This window comes from Bison bison, unplaced genomic scaffold, assembly GCF_000754665.1.
Source record: "Bison bison bison isolate TAMUID 2011002044 unplaced genomic scaffold, Bison_UMD1.0 scf7180017864215, whole genome shotgun sequence".
Taxonomy (NCBI): Eukaryota; Metazoa; Chordata; class Mammalia; order Artiodactyla; family Bovidae; genus Bison; species Bison bison.
Genome location: NW_011494787.1, coordinates 11,269,846 through 11,288,270, shown reverse-complemented (window position 1 = coordinate 11,288,270; position 18,425 = coordinate 11,269,846). Strand labels below are relative to the sequence as shown.

At 44.3% G+C, this 18,425-nt stretch overlaps 1 protein-coding gene across 1 annotated transcript in view; it reads left to right on the top strand.

Annotated features, from left to right (window-relative positions):
* Positions 1-18,425, top strand: part of FSTL1 (follistatin-like 1) — a 56,903-nt gene that overhangs the window by 29,714 nt on the left and 8,764 nt on the right. The window contains exons 3-7 of the mRNA XM_010845388.1: positions 9,613-9,717; positions 11,880-12,009; positions 12,840-12,872; positions 14,165-14,295; positions 17,556-17,674. Coding sequence (XP_010843690.1) covers positions 9,613-9,717; positions 11,880-12,009; positions 12,840-12,872; positions 14,165-14,295; positions 17,556-17,674 — 518 coding nt within the window. The remainder of the gene's footprint in view (positions 1-9,612; positions 9,718-11,879; positions 12,010-12,839; positions 12,873-14,164; positions 14,296-17,555; positions 17,675-18,425) is intronic.

Sequence of the window (18,425 nt, the reverse complement as noted above, 5' to 3'; positions counted from 1 at the left end):
CCTGGAGAATCCCATGGATGGAGAAGCCTTCTTTCTTTTTTTTTAATTTATTTTTTAAAATATAAATGTATTTATTTTAATTGGAGGCTAATTACTTTACAATATTGTATTGGTTTTGCCATACATCAGCATGAATCCACCATGGGTGTACCCATGTTCCCCATCCTGAACCCCCCTCCCATCTCCCTTCCCGTACCATCCCTCTGGGTCATCCCAGTGCACCAGCCCCGAGCATCCTGTATCATGCATCGAACTTGGACTGGTGATTCAGTTCACATATGAAATACATGTTTTAATGCCATTCTCCAAAATCCCACCCTCGCCCTCTCCCACACAGTCCAAAAGACTGTTAGTAGCCCCTGTGCGTCAGAGTGGAGTCACTGGATGTGCTAAGTCGGGGAGACAGCGTGGCACTCCCAGAAAGACTGCAGCTCGTTGTGGTGGACCATGGCCTGAAGGCATGAGAGCAGAAGCGCCTCCTGGGCTGACTCTTACCTCAGTCACAACTCAGATTCAGTCTCTTCACCGCCAACAGGGATGAATCCTCCAACCTCGTAGATCCTTGTGAGGTTGTTTTCAGTTCACGTGGAAGGGCCTGGCATATTTTTAACTCTTTAAGTGCTTACTCAGTGCTGCTGTGTACTTGTGCTCTGACTGGAGACCGAAAACTGAACTTACATAGAAACCAGACATCCAGTCGGCCATGCTGTATCTGGGCCACGTCAAGAGAAATGTATGAAGCGAGAGGCAATTCCAGAGATGGTGCTGAGCAGCTGGGAAAGTGGGAGGGCTTCCATATGAAGGTGGCAGTGTAGATCCTTGTCTGACAGGGCCAGCGCTCAGAGAATGTGACAGAATCTGTAAAATAATAAAGACAGTGATTAAGGTAAACAGCCTTGTCCCATTTGAAATTTGAAAGTAGTCATTTCCGGGCACATAATATATTATCATATCGTGAGTAGAAAATGTGCTATCCCATAAGCTATGATAGAAGCTGAATGTAACCAGTGGTTAAGAATCCTCCTGCCAATGCAGAGGATATGGGTACTATCCCTGATCCGGGAAGATCCCACATACTGTGGAGCAACTAAGCCATAACTACTGAGCCCATGCTCCGCAGTAAGAGAAGCAACCACAAGGAGAGGCTTGCACACCACAACGAAGACTAGCCCCTGCTCGCTGCAGCTCGAGATAACCTGCACTCAGCAAGAAGGACCCAGCACAGCCATAAATAAATACTTTTTTTAAAAAAACAAAATGAATATAATGAAAAATTAGGTCATTCTTGAGTGACAGATCCATAATAGAGTTTTTTTTGTTTTTTTTTTTTTAATCTTAAGGCTAATCCTCTTGGGGTTGGCGCAGCCCTTATTTTGATATCATAAAGCTCAGCCACGCTTTCCCCTAAACATCAGAGTGCATTGTCCCCAGCCACTGACACTGACATCAACCTGAAAAACCCCAAATGACATTTAATGTAAAAAAATATATATATATATTTATTGAGAATTTTCTCTGGCAAGACAATGTGGTGAGCCTGTGGGAAGCCACAGTGTGCAGGCGTTTAGTCTACTTGAGATAAGCTATATGTGCATAAAATATTAAATAGAGCTCTGACTAATAGATTGAAGGCCTCAAAGCCTCCATGTTTACGAAGAAAATACAGGGTATATAGCGAGTCAGATCAACTGAGAAGCTAATTAAGCTTCAGTTTCAGTCCTTTTTCTTGTAAGGCCCCTTCCAAAGCCCTGTGCCCAATTTTGCAGTTTTACGTATGTATTCTTTTTCATAAGGAGGGCTCATCAAATTGTTTAAGCTGCAGGCCCTGCAAAACCAAGGTCTGGCTCTGGTGCCTAAACCTGGAGATAAGGGATTGGTCGTGAGCACACACAAAGGGGGGCACAGTCCCTGCAAACCAAGTGCCTCCTGCCAAGCATGTCAGAGCAACTGCAAGAAATCACTCCTTCCTCCTCTTCCCTAGAATATGTAGCATGCAGCAACACAACTTTTCAGAGAAGAATCGCAGAGAATTGAGCAAAGTCACATGATGCCCCAGCCAGGTTTCAAGGTCCTGAAGTGGCTTGGATTTTCCCCTGGCTTTCTCCGGCCTGTGCTACTGGGCTCCATTCCAGAACAGCCCTCCACCCTGTGCCCAACCCAGGTCTCCTCCTGCTCGCCCCCACCCCCCAGTTCTGTGAATTCCTTTGTCCCCAACTCTGTGGTGCTCTGCGTATCTGAGGGGCCCTCGTGTTCCTGTGAAGTTTCCATGACTAATTCTGGCAATGCAGGGAGAGTCTTTCTCATGTCAACAAAGCCGCTCTGTCACAGAATAGTGGCAAGGGGAGCCAAAATTCCACCTTGGCATACGTAGGGCTGCTTTTTTTTCTTTTTTCAACAAGAAAGTTGGGAAGAAGGAAAGGGATGGAGGGACAGAGCCTACCCAGTTCACATTAGTGAAATGATGGTATATTAAGCTGACAGTTTTATGGCTTTGCTTATAAGCTTCCAACCCCTGCCAAAGCACACTGTTCTTCCAGAAATTGTTTTACTTCAGAAGACTTTTTTAAACATTCAAAGCATATTTTATGTTCAGACTTAATGCTGTTCGACCCAGAGACTCAGACACACTATCACCTCTACTGGTGGTTTTGCAAACCTCTACTTGGTTTTCCCTTTGCTTGCAAAGAATCTTTTTCAATTGCAAAAATAATTGCTGATTTTTTTTTTTAGACCTTGGATCCTTGTCTTTTCTAACTCTGATTTATAAAGAGTCATAGTGGTTTACTGGAAAGAGGGCTGGAATTAAAGTCTGGAGACCTTGGTTCAGGACACAGTTCTGTATCCATGAGGTCTTGGAACTGTCAATACAGCTGTGAGCCTCCATTTCTTCTTTATCACAGGATGTTACATCTGGAGTGACCTTAGAGGTAACCCCTTCCTTCCTATCCTAAGAGGTTTTGAGAATAAAGGCAATAGTAAAAATTACAAACTAGTTAAAATTGCTGTACAAATAGCATCAAATCTGTAGATTACTTGGGGTTGTATAGTCATTTTCACTATATTGATTCTTCCAGTCCCAGAACTTGGTATATCTCTGTTTGTGTCATCTTTGATTTCTTTCATCAGTGACTCATAGTTTTCTGCATACAGCTCTTTTGTCTGTTTAGGTTGGTTTATCCCTAGGTATTTTATTTTTGTTGCAATGGTAAATGGGATTGTTTCCTTAACTTCTCTTTCTGATTTTTCATTGTTAGTGTACAGGAATGCAAGGGGTTTCTGTGTGTTAATTTCATATCCTGTAACTTTACTACATTCACTGATTAGCTCTAGTAATATTCTGGTAGAATCTTTAGAGTTTTCTGTGTATAGTACCATGTCATCTACAAATAGTGAGAATTTTACTTCTTCTTTTCTGATCTGGATTCCTTTTATTTCTTTCTCTTCTCTGATTGCTGTGGCTAGGACCTCGAAAAGTATGTTGACAGTAGTTGTGAGAGTGGGCACCCTTGTCTTTTTCCTGATCTTAATGGAAATGATTTCAGTTTTTTACCATTGAGAATAATGTTTGCCGTGGGTTTGTTGTGTGTGGCCTTTATTATGTTGAGGTGCCATGCCGTGTTAAGTCGCTTCAGTCATGTCCAGCTGTGCGACCCATGGACTGTAGCCCACCAGACTCCTCTGTCCATGGGATTCTCCAGGCAAGAATACTCAAGTGCATTGCCATTTCCTTCTTCAGGGGATCTTCCTAACCCAGAGATCGAACCTGCATCTCTTAAGTCTCCTGCATTGGCAGGTGGGTTCTCTACCATTAGCACCACCTGGGTTATGCCTACTTTCTGGAGAGTTTTTTTTTTTTTTAGAATAGTTAGGACATGGAAGCAACCTGGATGTCCATCAACAGATGAATGGATACAGAAATTGGGCTACATATATATAATAGAATATTACTCAGCTTTAAAAAAATAACCCATTTGAGTCAGTCCTAATGAGGTGGATGAACCTAAAGGCTATAATACATAGTAAAGTAAGTCAGAAAGAGAAAGACAAATGTTGTATGTTAACACTTACATATGGAATCTAGAAAGATGGTACTGATGAACCTATTTGCAGGGCAGCAGTGGATATGGATATATGGAGAAGGAAATGGCAACCCACTCCAGTGTTCTTGCCTGGAGAATCCCATGGACGGAGAAGCCTGGTAGGCTGCAGTCCATGGGGTCGCACAGAGTCGGACACGACTGAAGCGACTTAGCAGCAGCAGCAGCAGCAGTGGATATGCAGACTTATGAACACAGTGGGGGAAGGAGAGGTCGGGACAAATTGAGAGAATAGCATAGAAACATATACATTACCATATGTAAAATGATGGCAAGTAGGAATTTGCTGTGTGAGGAAGGAAGCTCAACCCAGTGCTCTGTGACAACTTAGAAGGGTGGAATGGGGAGGGAGATGGGAGTGGGGTTCAGGAGGGAGGGGGCATATGTATACCTTTGGCTGTTTCATGTTGATGTATGGTAGAAACCAACACAATATTATTGTAAAGCAATTATCCTCCAATAAAAAAATTTTTTTTAAAAAGTGTCATTATCACCATGCAGAGGTTCAGAGAAGTTTTTCCCTGGTAAAAGTCAGCAATGTGTTCTGGTCAATTTTTTCCAAGGAGAATTTGCATTGTGCAAATTAATGAGATCAAACCCCCAGAGCCTGGCATACAACACATAATGAAAACAACATAAAAGCAAGTGAGGGAAATGATATAGAAGGATAAAGCTAGAACTTGATATATCTCTCCATAGGGAGCAGATATTTTGTTGATTTTTCTCAATATATCATGGTGTCCACCCTTCCAGAACATACTCCATCTCCCTACTCAGTCACACTCTCACAGGTGTATATTCAGACTTATGGGTTCATGTACCTGAGAGCTCACACTCCCAGAGAATATTCCTATGCCAATGTGGTTGCCTCTGCATAGATGAATTTCTCATACGGCCCTGGAACCCAAATCCTAAAATTGCTCTGGTGGTAGAGCAGACAAATCTATTTCAGTTATGAGAGCTGCAAGGCACCTGTGACCTCTCCCTGTGCCAGCTCCTATAGCTGTACGCTCTCCCTGCAGCTCATGTCCTCAACTATTCCCAATAAGGGACTGTCGAGGCTCTGGGGTCAGGCTGACTTGTGTTCCAATCCTGACTTAGCTCTCGCTAGTTAATGTGGTCTCTGCACATCACAGAGCTTTTCTGAATCTGAAATTCCCTTCTGGATCTTCCCGACTCAGGGATCAAACCTGGGTCTCCCAAATTGCAGGCAGATTCTTTACCATTTGAGCCACAAGAGAAGCCCCCTCTCTGTTATATGGGACTAAAAATATGGAAACCTACAAGATGTTGTGAGGACAGAGCGATCTGTGAAGAGCCTCACTCAGTTGCAAGGGCTCTGATTAATACTAGCCCTAGGCCCTGGTCACTCCCAAAAGATTTACTGCCTTATACCTGGCAGGTTTCTCTGCCTGCAGCTTCTCTCCAGGCTGCCCTGCACTTTGAGTCTGTATTTCCCAGCTGGAAGGGACCAGAAATAATATCTGAAAGTACCACCTTCATCATGACACCTGTCCCAAGCCTCCCAAGGTCCTCTTTGTGCATCAGATTCAGCAGAGAGCCCCCTAAGACTACTTGGCAAGACCCACCTCTTGCCACCTGACACCCCAACTCATCTCTTCCTCACCATGCCCTCCTCCACTCACACACAAGGCAGCCATTGTCCTGTACTATGAGCATGTTCGTGCCATGTTTATCCCCTCTCAAGGTGTCCCCCACCCCGCCACTCAGAATCAGCAGATGGGCAAGACTATCTACCGTCTCAGGAACTTTCTAGAAGCCTTGAGGGTGGTCCTGACACCCCTACTCCCAGAGATGATAGGGCTTGGAGAAAGGCTTTTAATAACACAGAGAGACCCCTTCTCTAAAGAAAGTTTTTCTTCCTTGCTGATTCTTGCATTACAGCATGCCTGTGAATGGACAGAATTAGGGGGCAGGGGTGCTATGAGGGCTTCAGGTTAGACATTTTTCCCCAAGTCAGCAAATTCCTGGTTCGTAGTGTCCTGATGCCCAAGGGGGACCTGCGCATTCTCCCAGCCCCCTTCCCCACATCTCCATGAGAGGACAGAGCTGCGAGGAGCTGCTAAAGCCAAAGCTGTACTTCTGCATTGCGGCTCCAAGTGGTGCCAGGCTCCACAAGACAAAGAGAGAGATTGCCACCTATTGACAGATGTGCCACCTGCAAAGAGAAAGGCTTGTGTAGCTAGCATTTCTCTGTGGTCTTCAAACAGGATAATGGGGTTGTTAGATCCTTGGATTTTTCCATCCAGTCAGTGCAGTTCTCAGTATTATCATTCATTGTAAGGAAGGATGGGTGGAGACTTGACAGCCCACAGTGATGATGGCATCTCAGTGGGAAAACTGTTTGAACATCAGTTGCCCACTGTAATTATGGATGCTTTCTGATGTGTGGCAGGCACTCTGCTGTATGCAGCACGTCTTGTATAACCCTCCCAGTCCTCACAGAGATCAGTGCTCCCGTTTTACATACCAGAAACTGAGGTTTACAGAGAGTACCTTGCCTACAACCTTGGCAAGTAAGGAGCAGAGGATCGAGGTGGAAGTCAAATCTAACTCTCTGTCATACTCTTAAGCACTTTCTCCTGACATTTGCTAATTATGCAAATCAATTCCCCATCATAATTTCCTTAACCTCCAATCTTCTAGGTATGAAAATAAATATTAAAGAACAGTTTTCTCTTTGGTTGTCTAGAATCCTAGCTGTGTCACTTTCTATTTATTTAACATCTTAAGGCACAGTTCCCTCATCTGTAAAATGGCGATGTTTATGATGTCTATGATGTTGTCATAATGTATCATGTATAATGAAAATCACTTAGCAGGGTGTCAGGCATTTATAAATGAGAGCCTAGACATCTATTGTCTGAAGATCTGGGTTGGAATCCTAGCTCCTCATTTTTAGCTGTGGGACCTTTGGCAAGTTACTCGACCTTCCCATCTTCAGTTTCCTCTTCTATAAAATGTGGTTAATAATATGCATGTTTTTGTAGGGTTGTCCACAGTAAGATGAAATTTTAGGCATGAAAACACTGTAAATGTAAATAGTACTATTCAGACATTGGGCTTCTCTGGTGGCTCATTGGTAAAGAATCCGCCTGCCAAAGCAGGAGATGCATGTTTGATACCTGGATTGGGACGATCCCTTGGAGAAGGAAATGGCAACCCACTCCAGTATTCTTGCCTGGGAAATCCCATTGACAGAGGAGCCTGGTGGGCTAGAGTCCATGGGGTCTTAGCAACTAAACAACAACATTCAAATGTTAGTCATTATATTTTAAGTAAACAGTATCTGTTTCTTCAAATGGATTTTTGATAATTATTTCTGAAAAATGACTTGGGTTGAATTTGACCTATCAGTAAAAGCTTTTAGTTTTTATACTCACTAAAAGCAAACATAAGATAAAAAGAGGCTCTGTAAATACCACAGATTATTCTGCAGGAAGCTCTATAAACATTAACATGAATAATACTTAACAGGCAGATTTGCTTTACAGCTTATGATGCAATTCCAAATACATTCTCTCTCTTCATTTTCACAAGGCAGGGCTAGTATTTACCCCTATTTTACAGATGAGGAAACCAAGGCTTAAAGAATTAAAGTGACTAATTACAGACATACAGCTGCTGCTGCTGCTGCTGCTAAGTCACTTCAGTCGTGTCCGACTCTGTGCGACCCCGTAGACGGCAGCCCACCAGGCTCCCGTCCCTGGGATTCTCCAGGCAAGAACCCTGTAAGTGGTAAAGTCTTGTGGGTGTTTCCCTGTGGGGCTATCTGCTGGTGTGCCTTTGAGTGTAGGCATGTGTCTGAGCATGCTTTTTTATGCATTAGTGTGTCTTTTATTCATGTGACATACTCGCTGTGGGTATATATTTGTCTGTATTCCTCAATTAGCATATTGTTTCATGAAGAGGGGGAGTTGTTTTTTTTTTTTTTTTCACACTGGTCAGTGACAGCCTTTTTCCTCTTCATTTTTCTACCTGCTTGCCATTCCCAGGCACAGTTTCCAAGAGGGCCTTAGCCGGAATATACTCAAATAGACTCAATTTTATATTCCACTCCTGATTTAGGAAATAACAATTCTCCAGTACTCCCAGCCTTCTGGGAATTACTTCTTTTCTCCCTGCCAGCTTTATTGAATTCTCCTTAGCAACATACAAAAAAGAATGGGTTTAGCAACAACCTGTGAACCAATGAAATGAGAGCATAGCAAGAGCTTCTAGACCAATGGGAGCCCTGCATCATGGGCAAGCTGGCTGAGAGAAAATAACCTGGAATTTGCAAAGCAGCCTCCAGGTGGCAGCAGACCAGCTGTATTAGACATAGCCTCTCCGCTGTCATCATCCACTTTTGTTTATTGCTTTGGATATAGAACATTTACCAACTAAGAATTTTACAGTTATAAGCTTTGTGGTTGTGAGTTCTCTGCGTGACGTGGCAGATGGATTCCCGAAGGATGGAATCTTAGCTTCCACCCCCCACCTTTACTATAGCCAGTCCCACAACCCCATCCCAACCTCTGCCATCTTTGTTGGTTCTTCCACAGCCAGTGCTACCCCAGTGGACAGGAGCCTGGAGGCCCTAGTGACTGCCGGGCTAGAGAAATCACGTACTTCTTTGTTCAGCCTCCGCTACCACTGGCCTGAGCGGCAGATGAGGTGGGGCTGGCTTTCTGCCACCAATTAATATGAGGGAAGGACTGTGTCACTGACAGGGTTTCCCTGCCTTGTCAGTTCTGCTGCATGTGTCTGAACATGAATGTCTGACCACAAGTGGTTTGAGAACAATTCTCTCTGTCAGGTGATTCTTCAGCCCTCTTGATCTTAAAGTTGGAGGCAGACTTGGACAGGGACTGCATGAGACCATGTGAATAACAGCAGATGCATGTTTCCTATGGCTTAGCCATCCTTCTTTTGCCTTTTGAGATGGCAGTGCCTTGAACACCACTCAGTGAGATTTTTGGTCCTTCAGATACCTATATTTTCTCTCAAGCATTTCCATTTGTGCCTGGCTTATTCTTGTCATCCTTTAGGAGTCAGTGAAGGCAACCTGTCTTCAGAAAGCCTTGTTTGAGTCTTGCCGTCCTGTTACACTTCCCCACTGCTTTCTAGATGTCTCTTTATTGTGTCTCCTTGGATAGCCCTGGAACTTCTTGAGGACAAGGACTGTGCCTTTTATATCTCCAGTCCTTAGCCTAGTACTAGCATTTAATGGGTGTTCAGTAAACATTTTCAGAAGAAAGGAAGCTTGCTAGAAAGATGCACTTGCTCTTTGAGAAACAGTCTTAGGGATTCATAGGCAGCTGGGCCTGGGCAGGAGCAGTGCTAGCAAGACTGATGCCGGCTGTCAGGGAGAACTTCTGGCTGTGCAGGACCCTTCAGCACCAGGAGCCTCGACTGGACCACACCCAAGCCTGAGAGATAATCACCACCATTGACTCATCCAGAGACGGGCTCCTCCCATGGACCGTGTTTCCCTGATGGCTTTGTGTTTCAGGAGCAAGTAAGGAGCAAATCCAAGATCTGTGCCAATGTGTTTTGTGGAGCTGGCCGGGAATGTGCAGTCACAGAGAAAGGAGAGCCTACCTGCCTCTGCATCGAGGTAAGAACTGCGGGCGAGAGCCAGAGGATGGTGGCCAAGGCCATGTGGTTACCTCACTGGAGCTACCCGTCTACAGAGCAGAGCCAAAGATTTTGTCATCTTTATAAAAGCACACCTTGACTCTCTGAAAGACGTGAACTTTTTATCTCAGAGGTTAAAAATCAGATGTGAATGTAGGGATTTTTTTCCTTTTAAAAATTATTTAGCTTTATAAGATTTTCAAATTACAAAATTAACAGTTGCTTTTTATAAGTGATACAGAAGACATTTATGCAAAGATAAAGTTAATAATCTCCCCCCATAACCTTCAAATCCCCTTAGTCTGAGGTAATCAGTGTTAATAGTTTGTGTATATTTGTTCCACATAGTTTTTTTTGTTTCTCTGCACTATAAATATATAGAGTTTCCCCCTATTTTATGCAAAAATGAGATCATAATGTAGACAGATCTAGATATATGCAACTTGCGTCTTGTACTCTTTAATATGTAACACAACCCTCTATGGGTCAGCACATATAGTTCTCATTTTGTAATAGCTCAGTTATATTTAGTGATATAAAAGAACCAGATTTATGTAATCATTTTCCCACAGATGGACATTCCGGTCGTTTACCATTATAAACAGTAATGTCTTTGGCCAAATATTCTTACATGCTGTTGCCTTTATTTCTGTAGGATTGAGTCCCACTTGTTAGGTTGAGTCCTAGGCTTGCTAGGTCAAGGATATGCACATTTTAAAATACTAGCTGGAATGCAGATTTTTCAGGTTTGGTTTTGTTTTTAATGAAATTTAAAAAACAAAGTGAGCTTTTGAGAAATACTTCTTTTGTAGGCAGAATTCTCTCTCTTGGTGAACATAAACAGCTTGGATGTGTGCCTTTTTCCCCTCTTTCTGTCAGAAGAACCCAAGACTGGATTCATCCATATTGCTGCAAGTTAATTCACCCACTTTAGTAACCAGTTGAAGGATCCCGACCCATTGTCCCAGAAAGGAAGTCTCAACTCAAAAACTTGCAAACCAGATCTGTTAAGGATTCTGGAAGGTCCTCACTAGTGGTGTACCTGGCCACTCTGTGGCCATTTAGGGTCCAGAAACTTAACCTCAACTTGGCCACATACCATTGTGTGATTTTAAGCAAATTAATTGCCGCTGGATGCCCTGAAGACCGACCATGTTTGGCTTTGCTCAGGGCCCAAGTTGCTTTGCCCAGTGGGTGATCTTAATAACCCAATGATAAATATTGGTTAAGTGAAGTTTGTCTCTCTGGGCTTTGGTTTTCCAGTCTATAAATTGGAGAGGCTGACCTGCCTTCAGTTCCAGGGTCCTATGTTCTTTCACCATATCTACTCTGTTTTGTTTTAATGTCTTTATTAGGTCTAAGCAGAACTTGCTTACCCCTTCCCCCTTTCAAAAACCACAGAAGTGTAAAGAAACTAAGCTTGCCTGTCACTGTGGCACTTTAATAGCCAAAGTAGAATCAAGCTGCCAAGTGAACTTTAGTCCATTTCCTGGTCCAGAAGGATCCTCTGTCCCACTTCACAAAGACCTGGCACCCCCTCCCCCTGCCTGAAAACAACCGTTGTGAGATTAGGAGAAAAACAAAATACTAAATAAAGCAACAGAGCAAAGATTCTTATAGCTAGACCCTGAAATAATTGAAGAATTGGGGTAATGGGGGTTGGGGGCTGTGGAAACATTCCTTTCAATGTTTCCATATTTCCAGCTCTGGCTGTTTTGTGTCATAAAATTTTGGAATTTTAAGGGGTTTTTCAATATCCAGACATTGAATGACTTTCTACAAAGTGATAAAGTGACAGATAATCCAGATTCCTGACTTCTGACAAAATGCCCTTCCTGCTAATTTGATAGGATTGGGGTCAAGAAGTGGGTATTTCTTTTCACTGAATAGAAGAGATGACCCAGGGCCAGCATCGGCACAGAGCACCATGAGGGACTGCAAGGTGATGTAATCCCTCCAACACTGAATAGGGTAGGGTCACTGATGCCAGAGCTGAGGCTCCCTGTGCCCTGGCAGGGTAGAAGTCATCTCTGCTGGGGAGGACGCCTCACAAGATGGCTGTGTGTGTGTGTGTGTGTGTGTGTGTGGCGCACACACAGACTCAGCCTTGACTGTACCAGCATCCTCCACTATCTGTTTCAGCAATGCAAACCTCACAAGAGGCCTGTGTGTGGCAGCAATGGCAAGACCTACCTCAACCACTGTGAGCTGCATAGAGATGCCTGCCTCACTGGATCCAAAATCCAGGTCGATTATGATGGACACTGCAAAGGTAAATGGTGCTCTCATCCCATGTTGCAGCTCCAGCCAGGGAGCCAGAGAAGGAGCAGTGTGGCTTGGCCTCCTGGAGTTCTTTCCACCCCGAACATAGTGCCCAAAGTTGTGGGGACCACCCAGTTGCTTAGAGAGGCATCCCCTTGGTGCTCATGAGCCTGCTGGGTTTGCCCTGGGTGGCCCTGCTTCTACCCTGCCCTTCTGCCTCAGACCCCCCAGGTGGCTTCCCACACTGTCTGGAGAAGGATAGTGGATATGGACCACATCAACAATCAATAGTGTGGTAGTATTTGGCTGAATTCTGTACCTCTTTAGAAAGCAGGTAATTTCACATATCTTGTGCTTTTTAAATTTGGGTACCTTTCAGCCCTGATGATATAGTTCCTCTAATTTACACTCAAACCACTGCTATCAGAGTAAAAGGGAAGGGATTCTAAGCTTGTTGCTAATTAGACACCAGCCTCCTGCCTAGCCTTGAACTTCTCTGGAGAAAGAAGAAGCTGTTTCCCACATGTTGGTCTCCACTGCATTTCTTTGTCCGTAATGATTCTGTATGAATTCTCAAAGTCCCAGCAGCCCCCCACCCCTCAATCTAACAAAAGGAGGTGTGATATCAGGAGGGCAGCTCAGTGGCCTCAAAATTCAAACAAAGCAGGAAAGAAATGATCCCCATACTTGGGACTTGGAAGGAGAGGAGACAAGGATTCAAGACAAAATGATGAAAAGATATAAGTGGCCCCTTAATATGGGCAGTTTTAACCCTAGCAATACATAGAATTTTCTTTTTTCTTCACTTTATGTTATGCATTTTCTCCTTTTGTCTTACAGAGAAGAAATCTGTAAGTCCTTCTGCCAGCCCAGGTGAGTACCTCTTTTTTTCTACAGTGTGCATTTAGGGAGGAAATTCTTTTCATGATGGAAATTCCATGTTCCACAATCCCTACCCGCAAAGCTCACAAGATCTTTAATGTGTCAGAGCTTGTGACTCAGAACTGGTTGCTCCTCAACATAGTTCAGAAAAGCTGCAGTACTGCATTTTTTGGTACTTGCCATGGAAAGCAGCTGACTGGATCAGAGTGTTGGCTGTGTTTTTCATTTTTGCTGAGTAATGATTGAACTGCAAGGATGGAAAAGCCACTGAGTCCCTCCTTCAGTGCCCTGTGAGACCTGTGGGTGTCACGGGATAAGCAGAATCAGGAGGCACAGCTGGTTTGGCAAGGGGATAATTGGAAATGACAGATCTTCTTCCATGGTTTTCAATGAATACAAATTTAAGATTTCATCGATTTATAGCTACAGACTCCTTTAGCATATACTTTTCCTTAGATCCTCATGTAACCTTGTGAAGTAGTTACTATAATTACCTTATAGATGAGGAAATTGAGACTCAGAGAGGTTAAGTGAATTTCCCTGAGTCACACAGCCAGAAAGTGCCAGAGTGGGGAAAAGTGCCCACAGTTTTATTTCCCTGGCTCAGTGCCCTTTTTACATCCCAACATATGTTGGGAATTCCCTTTTGCCAAAGCTTTCCCTTCTCTGCCTCCCAGTCCACTAGACTTTCAGCCTCACCTGTTGTTGCCATGTGGCTTACAACAAACAGCTGTCCAGAGCAGGGCTTCAACATGCCCTTCCCCAGCCTCATTTTCTGTTGTTTATAATATAGGATAAAATTTTAAATGGTAGAAGTTTTTAAGTGGGAAAGAGGGAAAAGCTATATAGAAAGAATCAAAAATCCAGTGGCGTAAAGAATTGTAATGTTCTCTCTTATTCATTATTAATTCAGCTCATCTATGAACCAAAAGAGCTGTTCTATTGATTGATTGATTGATTTTTTTTTTCCCTCTCAGCTTTCTAAAGTTAGTGAAAATTGCCTTTATTTTTCTTTTTACTTTTTTCTCAACTAAGCATAATCTCTGTTTCAACTATCTCAAACTGTATAAATTTTTTAGACATGGGCTTGAATCCTGGGTAGATACAATCCAGTATCCTGGATTGACTCCTTTGTAAATGTGTGTAATAGTCCTGTTTCCCTGGGTTGCTGTGAAAATTCAGTGAGATGACACATACCAGATCCCCAGGCACTGAGCCCACCAGCTAAGGGGTGCTGGGTGACATTGGAGTCCTCACTGCTCAGCCGACCCCTTTTCCTGCAGTCGTTTGCTATCAGTCCAACCGCGATGAACTCCGGCGTCGCATCATCCAGTGGCTGGAAGCGGAGATCATTCCAGACGGCTGGTTCTCCAAAGGCAGCAACTACAGTGAAATCCTAGACAAGTACTTTAAGGTAACCCAGCACACAGAGCTGGCTGCCTATTCTCAGACCCAGGCCACTTCAGCCTGTTTCCCACCCAGTTTGGCTTTTCTCTAAGTCTTTAACTTGACCCTCCATGGCTTACAGAGCTTCTCTTCATCTGAGGAGAATCAATGGACTCGTATTTCATGGGTCCAGGATTCTTCATGAACCTAGAAACTGATGTTCCCATCGTGTTTGGTTGAAGCAACAGATTGTTCCACTTGTGGGGAGGAGAGATGCTGCTTTCCAAAAGGAAAATGAGGGAGGAAACAGTATTTATCAATGAATAGGGCGGCCATGCCATAGAGATCTTTCAGAGAGCTTGAGACAGTTGTTAAAAGAAGAAGTTAAGGGCGCTCTTCCAGCTGATTGATAAGAACATACACACGTATGTACATCACACTCAGATAAACACCACATACAGAAACACACCATCACATGCAGAGGTGTGCATGCCACATGGAGACTGTCGTACACACAGACACATGTTCAGGCGCCCGCGTTCCCGCATAGCCACGAAAGCCCCCATCACTTACAGACAGTCACATCTCTGGATAGAGGCCCTCCAAGGCTCATCCTCAGATGCCCTCACATACCTCCATGGTGTGTCCTAGGCTTGACCAGCTCAGACTCAGAAGCAGCCCACACACATGAGGGACTTCTAGGCAACTCTGTGGCCACTAAGTGTGGTCAACACCAGCCTCGTCTGTGGATTCCTCTTGTTAACTGACATCATGGACCCCCTGCCCAGAGATGGAGAAATACGGTGTTGGACTGAAATAGGATATTCGTCATCTAGGACTTCATTTAAGTAGAAGTTTCTCACTGTGGCAGAAAGTCGGTCTCTCTGGATTCCAGGGGCTTGAGAAGAGAAAGCACAGCCCTCTCTGTCTTCTGTCTCAGCCACTCCCATATCAGGGAGCTCTGGGAGCAGGGGTAGTTCCTTATCTACAGAAAAACACGCATTGCTGAGCCAGGAGATTTGGACAGGAGGAGAAACTAAAGAAAATGATTTTTTGAAAGCCAAGTGAACAGCACCTGCTGGGTCTGTCGTGAGCAGTGACTTCGGCTTGGTCATTACAGCTCAGGAGCCATGGGGCCCAGGACACTTTCCAGGAGACTTCTTGGGACCTTTTAACTGTTCATAGTGGCCCCTTGATGGAACATGCCTTGGGCATCACTGGAAGGTGCTATTAATTTGATTCCTAAGGACCAGGGGGGAGAAGGCAATGGCTCCCCACTCCAGTACTGATGCCCGGAAAATCCCATGGATGGAGGAGCCTGGTAGGCTGCAGTCCATGGGGTTGCACAGAGTCAGACACGACTGAAGCGACTTAGCAGCAGCAGCAGCAGTAGCAGCAGCAAGGACCAGGGCCCCACACATCTCCACCCCCTCTGGCAATAACTTTCTCTCATAGGTGCCTGTCTAAAAACTGCAAGGCCCCTGGAGAAAGTACCTTTTCTCTAGAGCATTCTCATCCTAACCAAGAAAGCTTGCTCATAAGTGACAAACACAATGCTCGCTCTTCCAAGTGTCCTCCGAGAAAATAGGGTTTTCACAATCTACTTGATGATCATCAAAGAACCATATGGTACAATCTTCAAAGGGAGTCCTCTCCCCACTAGGCAAACAGCTGCCTGTTGCTAAGCGATCTGTATCTCACAGAGACTGTTTCTGAGCCAGTGAATTCCCCTCCAGCCCAGCTGACATTCCTTACATCAAATTAGTTGCAAAAGAAATCTAATCGGAATTTGAATGAGACCAAAATCAGACTCTCATCTCAACTGGTGATTCAGTAATTATTTTTTAGACAAAAGCCCAACAGAGTAAAGAGGGGAAGGCCTCGGGTAGAAAGAGCCTTTTATGACCATGTCACACACACACACAGAGCCACAGAGCCTTTTATGACCTTGTCTCTCTCTCTCTCTCACACACACATACACACACCCTGAATTCCTGGTGAACAGGGCTGAAACTGGAACCAGGGTAAAAGTATAGTGATGAGAGAGCATCTGAGATCTTTTCCTAGGAATTAGGACAAGAATAATAAATAGGTGTTAAGCAAGGGCCCCCAGAGTTGTTTTATACATAACTGTCATACATGCCACTAGAAGATTGACAGCCTTAGAGAAGAATATACATGATATGTGATAGTCCTGCATCAGAGTCAGTAGCTGTATCTTTCTCTTCTACCTGGAAACCTGTGCAGCCTTTTGTTCCAGAAACTCTTCCACCATCTGGAGAGCCACGTGGAAAGTAACATGGGGTGCTGATTATTTCCCAGGGTAGCAGAATGAGGCAGCCTAGGGAAGGAATTTTGAAAAAAATATTTTTTTTCCACTAAAAATATTTTGGAGAGCAGCAGTATCTAAATTAGAATTTGATCAGAGCCTTGAAGTTGCTGCCCTCCACCTGCAGCAAGGGCCTGGGCATCCCGAATGGTCCCAGGTGGCTAAGGTCTCAGTCGACCATCTTGCCAAAGGGAGCATAATGTTGAGCTCACTCTGCCTTGCCTTGTGCTCATGGAACGTGAGCTGGATCACAAGGACAGGCTGCACTGTCTACAGTGGGGCCCACAGCACACGGCGGCAGGGTGGGGGGCTTTGCACCACTTCCACAAGGCAGGTTTTTGATGTGGATAACGTACAGGGGCCTTTGTCTTTGATGAGGTCGGCTAAGGGTACCAATGGGAGAGGTAAGCACTGAGAGCTAGCCAGGAAGGCTGGAAATCAAGCAGCAAGAAATGATCCTGTGGTTCCCAGAGTGAGCTCTGAGGGTCGCCTACATCACTGTTCACAAGCAACTTGTTAGAAATATGCATCCTGGGCTCCAACACTGATTCTGATTCACAAGTCTGTTGTTCCATGATCATTAGGGTTTGAGAACATGGGATGATGGAGTGAATTCAAGAATGTCTGGAGGATAGTGCCAGGGATGGGGCTACAGAGACCTCCAAAGCACCCCCAGGCTCCTTGACAGCAAAGGCCTGGGTTCAGGCTGCCTTCCTTATCAGGGTCTGGGATTGAAAGGCCCTCAGTAGCCTTTGCCCAGACACTTTCAGTCTCTCATCTTGGGGCACAGGTGCCTTCTGGGTGCCCCAGGGCTTCGAGGCTTTGTTCCTCGAAGGGCAGAGCAGGTTTGGACTGTGTTAAAAACAAGATGAACCGGAGACGGGCCAAACTGAGTGGAGGGATGATAGAATTGAGGTTTTACAAAACGTTCCAGAAAGATCTCTTCATCTCCTTTCTAGAACTTTGATAATGGTGACTCTCGCTTGGACTCCAGCGAATTTCTGAAATTTGTGGAGCAAAATGAAACCGCCATCAACATCACCACCTATGCAGACCAGGAGAACAACAAGCTTCTCAGGTGAGTGGAATAAAGGGGTCAGGGAGAGGCCCAGAAGGGGAGGCTGTATAAGAAGGAATTTGAACCCCTTCCTACCTGCCAAGGAGCCTCCAGTGTCAAAGTCAATGTGAAGTAAAAAGCGAAATAGGGTTTTGTCCTGATCTCTTCCGTGAACATTATGAACTAATACATTGAGCACCACTGATATCTGATCAAGTAGTTAGTGTTTTTGGCCAGAACTCGAAAGGAATAGAAGAAAGTAGTTTTAAAATTAATGATCACGTCAGAGCAAAGTTGTTTCTTAGTGTTGTGGGTGATGTTTTAATGGTTCATTTTCTTAAGGAATTACTTCAATGTTCTATTTAATGATAAGTCTAAAATAGCTTTAGATTTGATTTTAAGATAATAAGTGCTCTTTCATGTAGAGAACCCTAATTGTTACAAATGGGAGCACGTTCCTCTCCTTTTCTGGTATTATTCCAGAGTAAACATTATTAAAAATTACCCCCTAAGAATTAATAAAAATTAATCCCTAAATTAACTGTGGTTCCAGTATATTGGTAAGAATTAAAAATAGGAAGGGCTTCCCTGGTGGCTCAGCTGGTAAAGAATCCGCCTGCTATCTGGGAGACCAGGGTTCAATCCCTGGGTTGGGAAGATTCCCCTGGAGAAGGGAATGACTATCCACTCCAGTATTCTGGCCTGGAGAATTCCATGGTTTGTATAGTCCATGGGGTCACAAAGAGTCGGACACAACTGAGGGAAAACAGGA